The sequence below is a fragment of the Cibotium barometz genome, chromosome 12 (genome assembly GCF_041138505.1).
Source record: "Cibotium barometz isolate CiBa-2024 chromosome 12, ASM4113850v1, whole genome shotgun sequence".
NCBI lineage: Eukaryota > Viridiplantae > Streptophyta > Polypodiopsida > Cyatheales > Cibotiaceae > Cibotium > Cibotium barometz.
This window is the reverse complement of record NC_141057.1, coordinates 55,079,691-55,096,437: the sequence shown is the minus strand read 5'-3', so window position 1 is coordinate 55,096,437 and position 16,747 is coordinate 55,079,691. Positions and strand designations below refer to the sequence as shown.

Genomic DNA, 16,747 nt, shown 5'->3' with positions numbered 1-16,747 from the left:
TACTTTGTAAATCTTTTAAGAACAGTGAAATCAACCGTGTCTCGTCAAGTTTCTCTTCAGGTTTTCACCTACTCTATAGAGATAATTGGCCCGCTACTATTGATATATTCAATAATAGTCTCTTCTTCATTTTGCTTCAAAGTGTTAAGTTGGTTTTACAGAGCTCCACTTGGCACCAATTTTGGGATAAGTAATAAAAAAGGATTGTTTCAAATCTTTGTAAGTTGCTTTACCCTTTGGTTCCAAGGTTTAGAACCATTTGTTGCCTTGTGCTTTAGGGTGAATCCAAATGCTTTGATCCTTGTAAGATCATCATCCAGGGTTGCTCAAAGGTTTCTAAATAGTCGTGGGGATCTCCTAGCCCACTGCATTTTTACATTACCTATGATAAACTCTATCCTCTAAATTTTCTTATGTCACATTCTCTATGATAAACTCTATCCTCTAGATTTTCTTATGTCACATTCTCTTTGTCTAGGTCCATGTGACATAATTGCCATAGGAATTGGAAGTTTCATGGCTGCTACTTCTCTACCTATAGCCTATGCAATCCTAGGCCGATGAGAGAGAGAGAGAGAGAGAGAGAGAGGAGAGAGAAGAGAGAGAATGCTTTTTCGAGAGAGATAGAGAGGTCTCTCTAAAAAAAAGTGCTCTCTCTCTCTCTCTCTCTCTCTCTCTCTCTCTCTCTCTCTCTCTCTATCTCATGCTTTTTTGAGAGAGACCTCTTTCCCCCTTCTCTCTCTCTCAACTCTCTCTCAAAAAAGTGCTCTCTGTCTCTCTTCTCTAAAATTCTCTCTCTCTCTCTCTCTCTCTCTCTCTCTCTCTCTCTCTCTCTCATTTTTCTTCGAGAAAAACTCACTCTGTGTGTGTGTGTGTAAACTAAGTCTTACATCTCTTTGTCCCTCTGTTGGGAAGGTGGCTCTATGCCTCTGAGAGAGAGAGAGAGAGAGAGAGAGAGAGAGAGAGAGAGAGAGAGAGAGAGAGAGAGAGAGAGAGAGAGATGTAAGACTCTGTGTGGGAAGGTGGCTCTATGCCTCAGAGAGAGAGAGAGAGAGAGAGAGAGAGAGAGAGAGAGAGAGAGATGTAAGACTTTGTGTGGGAAGGTGGCTCTCACTGTGTGTGTGTGTGTGTGTGTAAACTAAGTCTTACATCTCTCTCTCTCTCTCTCTCCTTCTTTGAGAAAAACTCTCTCTCCTTCTTTGAGAAAAACTCTCTCTCTATATATCTCTCTCAAAGTAACTCTCTCTCTATATATCTCTCTCAAAGTATTGAGAGAGATATAGAGAGAGAGAAAAACTCTCTCTCTATATATCTCTCTCAAAGTAACTCTCTCTCTATATATCTCTCTCAAAGTATTGAGAGAGATATAGAGAGAGAGAGAGTTTTTCTCAAAGAAGGAGAGAGAGAGAGAGAGAGAGAGAGAGAGAGAGAGAGAGAGTTTTTCTCAAAGAAGGGGGGAGAGAGAGAGAGAGAGAGAGAGAGAGAGAGGGACAAAGAGATGTAAGACTTAGTTTACACACACACACACACACACACACACACAGAGTGAGTTTTTCTCGAAGAAACTCTCTCTCTCTCTCTCTCTCTCTCTCTCTCTCTATATATATATATATATATATATATATATATATCTTAGAGGCACAAAGCCACCTTCCCACACCCGGCAGATCTGCAGAGCCTTCTACAAGCTAACCTCATGCTCGATATCCTTGATGGCCCCCTCCCCCTACCGGGGGGTTAGCTCCATAGGTTGTATGATTATGATGGTCCCACTTTGTACCATTTGGCTCGGATTTGGCATTACTAGCTCATAGCTCTAGTCTTTGTTTTCTTTTATACCATGATGAGATTACATGGACACTATTGCATAACTTTTGGTCTCATAGACCCAATGGGTCTTTTGAAGATGTTTAATAGAACTTTCTTTTGGTCTTTCTTCTCTCTCTCTCTCTCTCTCATTTCCCCCCATCTATATCTCTTTGACCATTTAATATCCCCCCCCCCCCCTCTCTCTCTCTCTCTCTCTCTCTCTCTCTCTCTCTCTCTCTCTCTCTCTCTCTCTCTCTTTCTCTCTCTCTCGGGATCATACACAAACCCTAAAACTTTTTCCCCCATTGAAAAGAAAACATTAAAAAAAATTAATTCTACTCTCTGTGTGTGTGTGTGTGTGTGTGTGTGTGTGTGTATCCCCTCTTTTCTCATTCCCCCCCGTCTCTTTCTCTTGAATAGTTTAATCTCTCTCTCTCTCTCTCTCTCTCTCTCTCTCTCTCTCTCTCTCTCTCTCTCTCTCTCTCTCTCTCTCTCTCTGTTGTGACACAGTTGGGCCCTCAACTCAGGTTTGAAGGGAACGAGAGAGATATGGTCATGAGGATTATCAGAGTGGGTCGAGAAGGCTCATGTAGGAGTTCGTTCATACAGGGATTAGTCTAGGAGTTGGTCTCTTTGGGCTTCATGTGCCTATAGCTGCCATAATCTTGGTAGCATCTCGTGCTCGGTATTGAAACTGGAGGGCATCCGTGTCTTGTTTGTGAGTGGGGGCTACCTTCTCCTAGGTGGCTTCGGCTCCCCTTTCACATAAACCTAACACTCCCCCTTGTGAACAACAATGCACTTACATAAACTAAAGATTTAAATCCTTTGCACACCTGATAAGTCGAAACCCCAATCCAAACCTCACCATCTCACCCAAGCCATTTCACACAAACCCATCACTCCCCACTAAACAATTATGCACCTACATAAACTAAGGATCTAATCGCTTGCATAAGGAACATTCACATCCAAACCTCACCAAGCCCTTTCACACAAACCTCAGACTCCCCATTGTAGAACAATGATGCACTTACATTAACTAAAGATTTAAATCATTTGCATCTAGCAAGTCCAAACCCCATTCTAAACCTCACCAACTCACCGAAGCCCTTTCACACAAAGTCGACACTCCCCACTAATATCGTGCATTTACATAAGCTAAGGATTTAATCCCTTGCACAAGGAACATTCATGCACAGTGAGGATGAGCCACATCCACCTCATTACCCCTAGGCAAGAAGGAGCCTTGAAAGCAACCGTTGGATCTCCTAGTTCCATTTGCCAAATGTCACTCACACCATTCTTGCTCCCGAGATCCCAACACACTCTGCATTGTCTGAGGAAACCTCAATTATACCCAAGTCAAAACCCTCCTCAAAAACATCTTTAGGATCGCCTACTCATTGGCAGAGTGTCATGTCGCTTTCCACTTATGTGAGGTAGCCCCTTACCTCAACAACTAGCCTCATGGTCCAATCACCATGGGGCTTGGATCTCCTACATTGAATCATATCATAATACACACAATTAGGGGGAGGTTGAGATGTTGGATGGGTCACATCACGAGATCCCTCTCACCGAGGATCTTGTGCCTTCGAAGAGTCTTACACCTCTCGATCATTGCATCTAAATTCCATAGTGAAGAAGCCATGGTTAAGGTTTGGCACCCAATCACCAATGATGGTGTCAATTCCAATGGAGCTAAATTTGACGACATCATAGTCCCCAAATGGGTGCCACTTGCCCATGTGCTCACCTTATTCACTTACCAAAAGGCTTGAGATGAACACAACAAGGTCCCCTTGCCATCCTAGCCAAGATGAGTTTCATGTAACCCCTTACCATCCTAGCCCAAGTGAGTTTCAGGCAATTGACAAATTGGGCTGAAGCCTTTACCCTTGCAAGAACCCGGTTGGGCATGGTACATTGCATCCACATGCTTGCCATGTTAGTGAAGAGTTTCCACCCCCCGTGCCTCGCCCAGCCCGTTCCCGGCTTATGGCATTACATCTCACCCACAACCTCAAGCCCGAAAGAAGCATAAACAAGAGACATCCCACAACTCATCCATTTCTTCCCTAAGGCTAGCTATGGAGGAACCTTTAGCCGCCCATAGACTGTTAGCACCAACTCAACTCAAACCTCAACCTCCTGCAGAGCCACGATCCCCATTTCATATTCTTAGTCCACTCAAGAGGAATCTCCTCTCAGTTTTACCAAGTGATGCTTGAGCTACAATCCCCATTCCCCATTCCTCAGTCCACTCAAGAGGAAGATTCTCTTGCCTTGCTATGTTTGAGCTACATGACTTCTTTGCACTTGATCCACATCCGGGAGAGGAGGCCCATGGATCCCAAGCCGAAGGTGCCTAAGTGACCCATGAACTTCCCACCACCACCCTCCCCAAATGCATCACACTTCTACATTATTATGCCAACTTCTACCACATTTGCTTTGGTTGGCCTTTCACTCTTGGGACAATCCCATACCCACCTCTATGAAACACTTAAGGATGCCATAGATTGGTCTCTTATTGGCCATCTCATTCCATTGGAACCATTAGCTCACCCAAGCACTTTTAAAATCGACACTCATCGGTGGGTTAAGCTTATTGGCCATGTGGTCGAGACTTCCATAAGGCCACATCCTCCAGTAACAATAAGAGCTCAAGTGCCGGGATGAATATATCAAGGAAGAGCACCGAAAGTTTAACCACTTCCAACAATGCTCAAGCTGCACATGAGAAGAATGCCAAGCTTAAAGCCAAGCTCAAGAGAGCAAAATGTGAAAATCCATCGGCTTTAGAATGTGGTCATGGAAGATGAGCTCAAGCAAGCTAAAGTTGAGGAAGCCCAAGCGATTGGCTAACTAGTTTGCAAAGGAGTACAATCAAGCAGTGAACAAAGGGGCCACTTGAGAAGTAAACTACCAAGATTTCCTCCACCACAAAGAAACCCTCATCACCCAAGCACACATGCCAAAATTCGTAAGTTGGAAACATTCGTCTCGAATGATACCCCACTGGAAGGGCATGATCAAAGGAAGCTAGACATGCTTCTCTCATGGGCCACCGACCTTGACACCTTGCCAATAGTCTCTCCTGGATGCCCTTACCCTTATGAACCACATAATGGCTCTTTACTTTCTTTAATTTATTATCCTTTTTATCGGACCCGATCAACCCCAACCTTCCACACCATCTTAGCCCGCATCATTACAACATGGCAACATACCCTCGCCACCCTTTTTTTCTTCGATCAAGCCATCTCCTTCTTGGACACCACACTCTTATACTCCATTGAATCCCATCTAGTTGTGTCCAACCTCACCACATGGTGCCACCAATTCATAAATTCCACACTCTTATGCTCCATTGAATCCCATCTAGTTGTGTCTAACCTTGCCACATGGTGCCACTAATTTATAAATTCCGCATTCTTTTACCAAGGAATATCACTTCCTTGACCTCATGACACCACCTGGCCTCAACATCCCCATCCATGAAGACTCGTTTTACTTGGTTATGATAGACATGAAGACTCTTGTTCACCGAGTAGTGAAGTCTACTTTTACCAACAACTTTGTAACATGCCCAACAACCAATACAACCCGCTGGGCATCCTCCGACGTATATCACATAGTCTACACTTACCTTGAGCAAGCCCTTGCCATCGGAGATGCAACCATTCATACCATCCATGTGGTTTACCCACAAGACATCTCTGTTGATGATGCAACATAGGGTGTATGAGATTACAATTGAAAGGGAACATTTATTTTTAAAAGCTGGATGAAACTAAAGCCAATTTAGGTCATTACTTGATTCAAGGATTTCCTTTTGTTCATATTGGACGAGGCAACATACATGACAAATGCACATTGGATCTTGCACATGAATAGATTTTAACATCAAAGCTTAGCACGTTTAAGGCTTTTCTTCAAAGCTTGGCATTGTTGCATAATTGGCACTAGGATTTAATCACTTCTACATTACAATTTTGAAAGCAACATTGGTCATGATGAGGTTAAGGCCACTCAAAAATCATCAAGACATAGTAATGCAAATAGAAAGGAAAGACGTGTAAAGCTAACGAAAACAAAAGATCTCCACTTCCAAGTTCTCATGAGGCATTACCAAGCAACCTTGCAAAAGTAACAAAAGATTTTCGTCTCCCTTAAGGCATTTCCAAGCAGTACCAGATCAACAACAAAAAGAGTGGCAAGATGAATCAGCTGCGGATAGTCCCACATTTGCAGCTGCAATTTGGAAAGCGTGAGCTCGCCAACGGCTCTGCAGCTCGAGTTGTGGCCGCTCCGCTCCTGCAAGTCCAACGCCGTTGCATCAGCACTCCGCCCGTTTGCGCTTCTCTTGCTCCTTTGCTCGCTCATCCACAGAAATCATTAGTAAGTGGGCGCGTCGCCCTTCACAAGTTTGATTACATATCCCAATGCATGTGACAATTGGATTATTAGGTTGTATTAGAAAGTGGCGCTGTTCTTCCTTTCCTTGAGAAGAAAGCTGTATGGGGGAGAATAAGGTCAGCCATGCCGGCCTTCACAAGTTTGATTACATATCCCAATGCATGTGACAATTGGATTATTAGGTTGTATAATGCTAGAAAGTGGCCGCTGTTCTTCCTTTCCTTGAGAAGAAAGTTGTATGGGGGAGAATAAGGTCAGCCATGCCGGCCTTCTATTTTAGCTGCCACGGTATGTACTCTCTGTAAATATGTGGCGAGCTGAAACGAAGCATCTGTTTGGAGAGGGTGAGCTTCAAATTGAGTTAGAATAATGTGATGTGGGATGAAGGCTTGCGGCATGTGAGGCGGGACAACCATCATAAGTTGATGTCGCTCCTCTTGGCTCCATTGTATAGATGGATACCATGATAACCCGGAGTCTCTTTGATGTCGCTCCTCTTGGCTCCATTGTATAGATGGATACCATGATAACCCGGAGTCTCTTTAATTGGCTTCATTTTAGAGATGGGAGACCAAAAAGGTGTGTTCCATTCATGGCTGTTAACCTGACGTGTGAGTCAGTCAGAGAGAAGGGTTTTAGTCCAGACGTGCTATAAGCGAGCCCGGAAGCACATTTACTCTAGGCATGCTAGTGATGCAACTAGTCAAGTTTCTGATGTGGGGCTTAATGGAGAATTTTGGCCTTGAAAAGACCACCCCAAGAATACTATAATTGCCATGGTGTCCATATTCTTGGTTTTCCCAAGGCTCACTGTGAGGTTCTTCTCTTGGCAATTGTCCATAACGCATCCAAATGTAGTTGCAACTGCAAGGGCTCTTTTGTGTTTGAATGGGATACTATCTCTACTAAAGTAGATACTTCCCCACATAGGGCATTTATGAAGTGCGCAAGCTCATCGATGTAAGTTCAAAGAGTATGGATGACAGCGGGCGTCCTTGTTTGGCTCCAATGCTTTGGATCTCCTTCAAGAATCCCTGCTCTGTGTGGACCTGGCAATATTATGCTATGATTACTCACTGTCTTAGCCTGCTAATCACAGCCTGGCTTGAAGGGACTGTATCAAACAACCATAAAGCAGCAAGTAAGTTTTCCCTCTCCATGCGTGGCCTCCTCAAACGCCCGTAGTGTTTGGTCCAATCTATCGTAGACTAGCGGAAAACTGACCTGTCCCATTGTGCATGATGGGGAGAAAAAAACAGGAATTAGGGTTAAGAGTTCATGTGGGAGACATACACAGAGAAGCAAGGGAGAGAGAGAGAGAGAGAGTTGTGGGGATAAGTCAACTCATGAGGCATGAGTGTGTGACTCCCCTATCACACATGTATATTGCACTAGTACACATAGTGCACTTAGTACATTAAAAGTACTAAGTGTACTATGTACTATAACTTATGGGCTTGTACACACTATAAGGGTGGGCATAACGCCTTTACCCCAACAACCTCCCACTTAAAGGCAAAGTGCCCTTAAGTAAAGGAAAAGAAAAATCAGCATGTACATGATAATATACAAGGCCATATCAAGGCTGAAAACTGGCCTCATCCAATGCCCATCAAGTGTCTGCAATGAGCAAACCGCTCCGGAGGCAAACTCTTTGTCAACAGATCAGCCGGGTTGTCATCCGTATGAATCTTAACAAGCTGAATTTGCTTGTTCTCAAGCACCTCTCTGATGAAGTGATACTTCACATCCACATGCTTCGTCTTTGCATGAAAGACAGGGTTCTTTGCCAACTGGATGGCACTCTGACTGTCACAATGCAATAATGGAATATCCCCTGTATACCCCAAATCAACCACTAACCGAGATAGCCATAATGCCTCTTTGCAAGCCTCTGTGGCTGCAATATACTCGGCCTCTGTAGTAGATAAGGCTGTGCACTTCTGCATCCTCGATATCCATGACACAGCACCTCCTGTGAATGTAAATACATAACCGGTAGTAGACTTCCGGTTATCTGGATGACCGGCATAATCCGAATCCGTGTAACCATGCACTAATGCATCCTGTTTGCCAAAGCAAATGCACAAATCTTGTGTGCCCTTCAGGTATCTCATGACACCTTTCACTGCTTCCCAATGCTTCTTGCCAGGGTTGGCCATGTATCTAGAAACCACTCCCACTGCAAATGCAATGTCCGGCCTAGTAGCAACCATGGCATACATGAGATGGGCTGTCCATAGCACTGAGTTTCACATATGGAGGCAAAGGAGTACTAGTCTTCTTCCCCCCGTCCATATTGAACCTCTGCAAGACTTTGCCAATGTATTCCTTCTGAGACAAATACAACACATGCTGATTTCTGTCCCGAAGTATCCGCATACCCAAGATGTGATTTGCATCACCCAAATCCTTCATATCAAAGGTTTCATGCAGCCTCTTTTTCAATGCATCCATCTCTTTACGAGATTTCCCGGCAATCAACATATCATCAACATACAAAATGAGAATCAATAGACTGCCATCCAAAGCTTTCTTGGTGTACAAGCAGTGATCTATGTCACTTCTCCTGAATTTCTGAGATTTCATGAATGTATCAAATTTATGATACCATTCCCTTGGTGCCTGTTTGAGCCCATAAAGACTCTTTTTCAGCTTGCATACAAGCTTCTCCTTTCCACTCACTGCATAACCCTCTGGCTGCTGCATATATATCTCCTCATGGAGATCACCGTGAAGAAAAGCAGTCTTCACATCCATCTGAATCAAGTCCAGATCATCATGCGCAACCAAAGCTAACACAGCTCTAAGTGTGGTCATTTTGACCACTGGAGAGAAGATCTCATCAAAGTCCACACCATATTCCTGCTTGAAGCCCTTAGCCACTAACCTGGCTTTGTATCTTGGCTTTGCATCTAGTGCAACTTTGAGCCTGTAAACCCACTTGCATGGCAAAACCTTCTTGCCTGCAGGCAAATGCACCAACTTCCAAGTTTCATTTTTATGCAGAGAATCCATCTCTGACTTCATGGCACGCTCCCATAGAGCTTTGTCTGCCCTCTGTAAAGCCTCTTTGTAACATGAGGGCTCCCCACAGTCAAGAAGCATCAAATAGTCAACCCCTGGAACAAACCTGTCAGGGGCTCTGGAGGGTCTAGTGGACCTCCGTACCCAATGACCATCATTTGCAGGTTGCTGTCCAGCCTGCATATCACCCATTGGTGGCTCCTGTTCCATGCCATAAGGCTGAAAAATCATGCCCGGTATCTCCTCTAACTGTGGTATATCCATAGGGATATCTTCTGCCATATCTGGCTGTCCATTTGGACCATTTTCAGCACCATTTAAGGGCTGGTTTTCTTGCTGTAATGGCTGATTTACAGCCCTTTGTTGTTGTCCATGATGTCCATCATCATCAAAGATGACTCTGCCAGGCTCCTGTTGCCTTGCAGGCTCCTTATACATGCATGTTTCATCAAAAATGACATCATTGCTGCGTATGATCTTTCTATTCATGGGATCCCAAAGTCTATACCCCATTTCACCTCTGTCACCATATCCTAGGAATATGCATTTGTGAGACTTAGGATCAAGTTTGGTGCGCATTTCCTTGCGTATGTGCACGTACGCAATGCAACCAAACACTCTCAAGTGCTTGTATGACGGAGGCTTCCCTGTCCATACTTCTTCTGGCACTTTCCCACCAAGCCTCGTGTTAGGTGACCTGTTTATAAGGTGAACGGCTGTCATAACAGCTTCAGCCCAAAAACCATGAGGTAATGCAGCATGTGACAACATAGAACGGACCTTCTCCTGTATGGTCCTGTTCATCCTCTCTGCTGTCCCGTTTTGTGGAGGATCATAAGGAGTAGAGAGCTCCCTCTTGATGCCTTTAGCATCACAAAAGTCCTGAAACTGTTTGGACATATATTCTCCACCATTGTCGGAACGCAAAGCCTTCAGTGTTTTGCCAGTTTGATTCTCAACAAGAGCAACAAACTTCTCAAACACTGAGAATGTATCACTCTTCAAACGAAGAGGATAGACCCACACCTTGCGTCTGGCATCATCAATAAAAGACACAAAATATTTTGCCCCTCCCAAAGAAAGCTGAGGCATCTCACATACATCTGTATGCACAAGCTCTAACTGAGCATCTTTCTGTCCAAGAGCTTTCTTGTGGGGGCACTGTAGTTGCCTACCATATATACAATGCTCACAAAACTGAAAACTTGAAAACTTTAGAGAAGGCAAGTAACCCAAACGAGACAATTGCTCCATTCCTTTGACACTCATGTGTCCCAACCGGCTATGCCACATAGAGATTTCCGGCAGCTCGGTTGCATTTACATTAGCATGGTGACAAACACCTGCATGCATGAAATAAAGAGTGTCCACCTTAGAGCCTCTGGCAACAACCAGTGAGCCCTTACTAATTTTCCACTTTCCACTACCAAATGTGGTAACATAATCAGCATCATCAAGCTGTCCAGTAGAAAGCAGATTCTTTTTGATCTCAGGCACATGCCTGACATCATGGAGCATAAGCTGTGAGCCATTTGAAAACACAAGCCTCACATCACCTCTGCCAAGAATCTTGCATGCATGGTTATCACCCAAATAAACCACTCCTTCATTGCCAGCGGTATACCTGACAAACAAGTCTCTGCAACCTGTGACATGAAAGGAGGCACCTGAATCAATGATCCATGAGTGCATACCATGACCACCTGTAAGAAGTGAATGGGCATCAAGTGAAGACGTAAAGAGGACCTCATCCTCACTGCCACCTGCATGTGACACATTGATTTCTTCAATCTTGACTCCACTTTTGCCCTTTGGCTTTACATCTTTGGCTTCATCCTTCTCTTTGTCTTTGCCTTTTCCCTTTTCCTTTTGATCATTTTTCCATTTGTAGCATTGCTTTTTGATGTGTCCCTTCTTGCCACAATAATGGCATTCCAAATCCTTTTTGGAGCGAGACTTGCTCCTTCCCCTTTCTTGGCTTTTTCCCCTTTGCTGGGATCTCCCACGTGCATTCATTGCATTGGACTTTCCAACAGAGTTGTTTTTCCTGTTCATCTCTTCTTGAAGAAGAGCACCCTCAACATCTGCATATGACAGCATAGCATGCGAATTGCTAGTGGCTGTCCTGAATGTGTCCCAACTCTCTGGCAAAGTGCATAACAAAAAAGTGGCTTTGAACTCATCGTCCATCGCCAACTTTTGATTAATGACCTGGCTGACAATACCATTAAACTCATTTAGATGGGCTGTCATAGACGCCCCTTCCTTCATCTGAAGACCTATGAGTTTCTTCAACCAATACACTTTGCTTGAGGCACTTTGTTGGGCATACAAGTCCTGCAATCTCTGCCACATTCCCCAAGCTGTCTTCTCTTCACGAATGCTGAAAAGTAATGAGTCTGACACAGACAACATGATAGTAGATCTTGCCAGCTCATCCGTATCTTCCCACTCTTCAGCAGTAAGAGAAGCGGGCATCACACCCCTTTCTTTGATAGGCTTGTGCTGCTTTTTCTGAAGCAACACATTGTAGCACTGGGTTTGCCAAATATCATAATTTTGCGAGCCTTCAAGCTTTTTGATGTGAAGCAATGAAGAGCTCTCACCTGTGGTTGCCATAGCAAGATGCAACCTGTCAATGCCTGACTCCTTGCAAATGTGCAAACACTGCACCAAAAGCACACAAAGTGCTCACAGTTTTTCTCCCAAAGTTTATCTCCCACTGCGGAAGCACAAATGCAACTTTTCTCCCACTTTATGTGATGAAAACACCAAAATCTGGTTGCTGCAGATTTTGGACAGCACCTTAAATGTGCTCTTTTGCCCTTCCAAAGTACTGTACAACAGTACCAATTGCTCACAAATGATGTACCAAACCTGTACCGGCAAGTACAGCAGCTGAAATTGAACCTTTTGGTCACTCAAAACAGTGTACAGCCATGCCAAAACATGTACAAATCTGTACCAAAACTGTACCAGCAGGTACAATAGCAATAAATGCTCTCCTGGCTGTCCAAACGAGTAAAAATCAGACTTTTACAGTCCTGTACACTGCATACAACAGTCCCGAACAGAAATTGGGCAAAAGCCCCTTGACTGCAAGCTGATTTTTGAGGATTCAAGGCATAAATGTCTTGCCTGCTGCTTTGCCAAGCTCAACAAGCATAAAAACTTGAAAAGCCCCTTGATTGGCTGTCCAAACGAGTAAAAATCAGACTTTTACAGTCTTGTACACTGCATACAACAGTCCCGAACAGAAATTGGGCAAAAGCCCCTTGACTGCAAGCTGATTTTTGAGGATTCAAGGCATAAATGTCTTGCCTGCTGCTTTGCCAAGCTCAACAAGCATAAAAACTTGAAAAGCCCCTTGATTTAAGATCAATTTCTGATCATACATGGTACATTGACACACATGAAGGCATCCAGAGTGTTCACGATGCTTCCCCCTGGCCACAAAGCTAGTTATTTTTCTAGGGTTTTGTCGCTGCAGAGAACAGGCGCGTGCTGCATCAGAACTTGTCGCTGGTCGCCCTTGTGCAGCGCTGGTTACTGGTCGACTGTGTGACCAGTCGCAGGCAGGTGGGTGGAGAGAAGCAGCAGCGTGGGCAGGCGCATCCACGCTGCCCAGCAGGCTTACCCACGCTGCCCAGCAGCAGCAGCCTGCATTGCCCAAAAACACGCCGAAACTACCAATGGAGAGGAGTCCTTCACCATTTGCGATGCTGGTGAAGTCTGCAAGCTCCTGCACTGGCAAAGTTTGAGAGCCCGAGGCATGCGTGCCCATGCGCACAAGCGAGGGTCGTGAGGCAAAGACCAACGAAAGCAATAGCAAACCGCCTTGGACGTTGGTCAGCAGCGGGAGAAGCAGAACTCAGAGTGGTGAAGAGGCGGGGGCACATCTACGTGCTCAGCACTGCCAAAACCAAGCATAAGCAGCGCCAAGGCTTCTCTACCCTCGGCCCCTGCACCTGGGCGCAGGCAACCAGATAGCGCAAAGGGTTTCCCTGCCATCTGTGTGCTGGAGAAATTGGAAAGCTAAAAAGAGCATCAACACATTATCCACAGCATCAAATGCGATTGCCTGCATGCAAATCAACCAAATCGGCACAAAAGCCCCTTGATTTGCACTGCAATTTGTTACAATTTGCTGCAATTTTGCCCAAATGTGCGATTTTTCACATCATACAGCATGTATGAGTGCTTAATTGCACAATTACATCAAAAGCCCCAAATTTCGACATTCAATTTCCTGCAAATTGATCCTGATTTGACCAATTTCCTGCAAATTGATCCTGATTGTGACCAATGTCACCCAATTTTGCCAATTTTGCTCAAAAATTGAGCAATTGGGCACCTGTACCTGCTCAATTGTTGATTGTACTTGCTCAATTGCAAATCCCAAAAAAAAAAATTGAGGCAAATACCTTGTAATTTCTGATTTTCCTTCAATTTGCAGGCTGTTGCAGGAGATGGGGGCAATTCTTGCTGCTGCAGATTGTTGGTGCAGAAAGAGTGCCTTGTTGATGAGAGAGATCATCGAGTGCTGCTGGGCAGAAGAGATCCTGACGCCAGCTGCTGGGCAGCGTGGCTGCACCTGGCTGACCCCCACGACCAGCCCTCCACGCTCAACTCCTGGGGGCTGTAGGCGCCTGAATGGCTGGGCACGCCTGGCTCAGTTGCCTACGTCCAGCAATAGCGGCCAGCCTGCGCTGCTGGTTGGGCACGAATGCTGCGTTTGCCTTCGCCTATCCGCCTGCGTGTACCAGCCGACGACTAACGCCCAGTTGCCTTCGCTTACTTCAGTATTAGCGTTGGGCGTCTATTTGTTGGCTACGCGAGTTGACGGGCGCCGGGGCCTAGTAGCCTTCGCTTCGCGTGGTTTCGCTAGGTGACCAGCGGTTGTTGGCTACGCGAGTTGACGGGCGCCGGAGCCTAGTAGCCTTCGCTTCGCGTGGTTTCGCTAGGTGATGACTACCTCTTCTGATGTGACTGTCATCAGAGGTTGCCACAGCAGCCCCTGCCTTGTCTTGGGCGTCAGTCAACCTGCTTCGGCTCCTGCTGTTGCACTACTGCCGGGATGCCTCCTCTGAACTGCGCTACTACCTGGCTGACTCCTCTGAACTGCGCTAGTGAGTAGCTGCAACTTGCTTGTCCTCAGCAACACCTGAAGAAAATCCTACTTCTTTCTCCTCGAAGGAACTGAAGGCTCTGATACCAGTTGATGGGGAGAATTAGGGTTAGGTTATGTGGGAGACATACACAGAGAAGCAAGGGAGAGAGAGAGAGAGAGAGTTGTGGGGATAAGTCAACTCATGAGGCATGAGTGTGTGACTCCCCTATCACACATGTGTATTGCACTAGTACACATAGTGCACTTAGTACATTAAAAGTACTAAGTGTACTATGTACTATAACTTATGGGCTTGTACACACTATAAGGGTGGGCATAACGCCTTTACCCCAACAGTGCAGACCCCTTTGCTTTCAGCCTAATCATTCATATTTGCCTCCATTATGGCTTAAAAAGTCTTGGACATTAGATGACCAACGACACTCCTATATTCTTGTGGGTTCTTTTGTATCTCCTGCTCCTTATGAGTAGGAGTAATTGTATCTGTGCACCCCAGCATTCCCAAGCCCAAGGAAGTCCAATTTGGTGTTCAGCAACTAAATCAATGAACCAACAAGCTTCCGATACAAGGAGACATCAACCTGCTCACAAGGATCATTAACTGTAAGTTTGGTATTCGGTTCCATCGGTGAAGAAATAGGCTTGCAGTTTTCCATCCCAAAGGTCTCCAGCAACTCATGAACATACCACTGCTGAGAAACAAAGAACCCCCTTTGGGTTTGCCAAATCTCCAGTATGGAGTAAGCCTAAGTCGGTCATCTCAAACTCCTTTGACAAGGCGGCCTTCGTCATAGCCATGTGCTCCACATGACTGCCAGTGAGAATAAGATCATCCACATAAAGGATAATCAAAGTGACCATACCGCGTTTCCGAAAGAGATACAAGTTAGGATCTGCAACTGATCTTTGAAAACCTTTCCGTAGAAAGAAGGAATCAATCTTCTGATTCCAAGCCCTGGGAGCGTGCTTAAGACCATACAAGGCCTTCCGTAACTTGTAAACCATCCGCTTTCATCCCGGAACCTCAAAGCCTGGAGGTTGCTCAACATACACCTCCTCTTGCAAGTCACCATTAAGGAACCTAGATTTTACATCCATCTGATACACCGGCCACCGTTGAGAAGAGGCAAGGGCAAGAACTCTCCGAATCGTGGTCATCCTCGTTGTTGGTGCAAAGGTATACTCATAGTTGAAGCCAGGCTGCTGAGCATAGCCCTTAGTCACAAGTCCGGCCTTGTGCTTGTCCACCGACCCATCAGACGTATACTTGGTCTTATAGACCCACTTGACACCAATGATTGACCGTTTTAATGGCCTCGGAACTAACTCCTAAGTGTTATTCTTCTCAATGGCTTCAAGTTCCACTTGCATGGCTTTCCTCCAAGTCTCCTAGGAAAGCACTTCCTTAACAGAAGTGGGCTCTTTGTCCCTCCCGAATGATACAAGACATCAAAGCATAGCTCACTTGTAAAGGCTCCTCTGACTGATGAACACAAGAATTGGAATGTCCCTGCTTGCTGCCAACATGTGGCAAGCCATCCACCATTTGGTTCCGGAAAGCCCGCCGCAGCGTATCCACATTCAAGTGGCCATGACTAAACTCCCACAAATTACCTTACTGAGAACCTGTAAGAGAGAGTGCTTAGAGTTTGTAAATCCCATTCTCCACTCCGCCTTCCCAAACAGCTTGGCCTGTTGCTTTGTCCCGAAGAGCAACAAAATACTCATCAAACTCCACTCGTATGCCGGTCTTGCAAACCTCATGCGTTGACAAAAGATGGAATGGGACATAAAGAACCTGGGAGGAATGCTTTCCCCCTCTGCCATCGGGAACGATCTCCAACCTGCCCTCACTATGAATAGGGATAGTGGACTTGTCACCAATGAAGATGTGACCTGTCTGCCGTCGAAGATCCTATAATAACTCTTGGGAAGGAGTCATGTGCCTGGAAGCACCAGTATCAAGAATCCACTCCTGAGTATCCTTGGCGGTGAGACCAACTGCCTCCTTGCTTGAAGAAGATGAAGTGTCTGTGTCCATAATCTCCAAGTGCACAAAAGCTGGAGTCTTTGCAGCAGCTGCAGCTGAAGAATCAGCACTTTTCTCGGTACTCCGTTGAGGACACTTCCTCCAATAGTGACCCTTATGGCCACAATGGTTACAGGTCCGCTCGGCCTTCAAAGCAGAGTCGGGCTTCTTCTCCTTCGATGAAGACTTCCCTATGTCCTTGTTGTTGTTGCGGCCTTTCGACTGCTGGCCAGTCAAGGCCTCAGAACCTCTGCCATGTGGAGGGTTCGTAAACCGCTCTTCGTGGTCCAAGACCATAGGCACAAACTCCTCCGACGTGATGGTGT

At 45.5% G+C, this 16,747-nt stretch overlaps 1 protein-coding gene across 2 annotated transcripts in view; it reads left to right on the top strand.

Annotated features, from left to right (window-relative positions):
• The first annotated feature begins 5,917 nt into the window (after positions 1-5,917).
• The window catches only part of LOC147633600 (UPF0014 membrane protein STAR2-like), a 112,700-nt gene continuing 101,870 nt past the window's right edge, over positions 5,918-16,747 (top strand). The window contains exon 1 of one of the 2 annotated variants that reach the window (XM_086806724.1): positions 5,918-6,216. In XM_086806724.1, coding sequence (XP_086662850.1) covers positions 6,037-6,216 — 180 coding nt within the window. In that variant the 5' untranslated portion in view covers positions 5,918-6,036. The remainder of the gene's footprint in view (positions 6,217-16,747) is intronic. The other variant, XM_086806723.1, reaches the window with a different exon arrangement.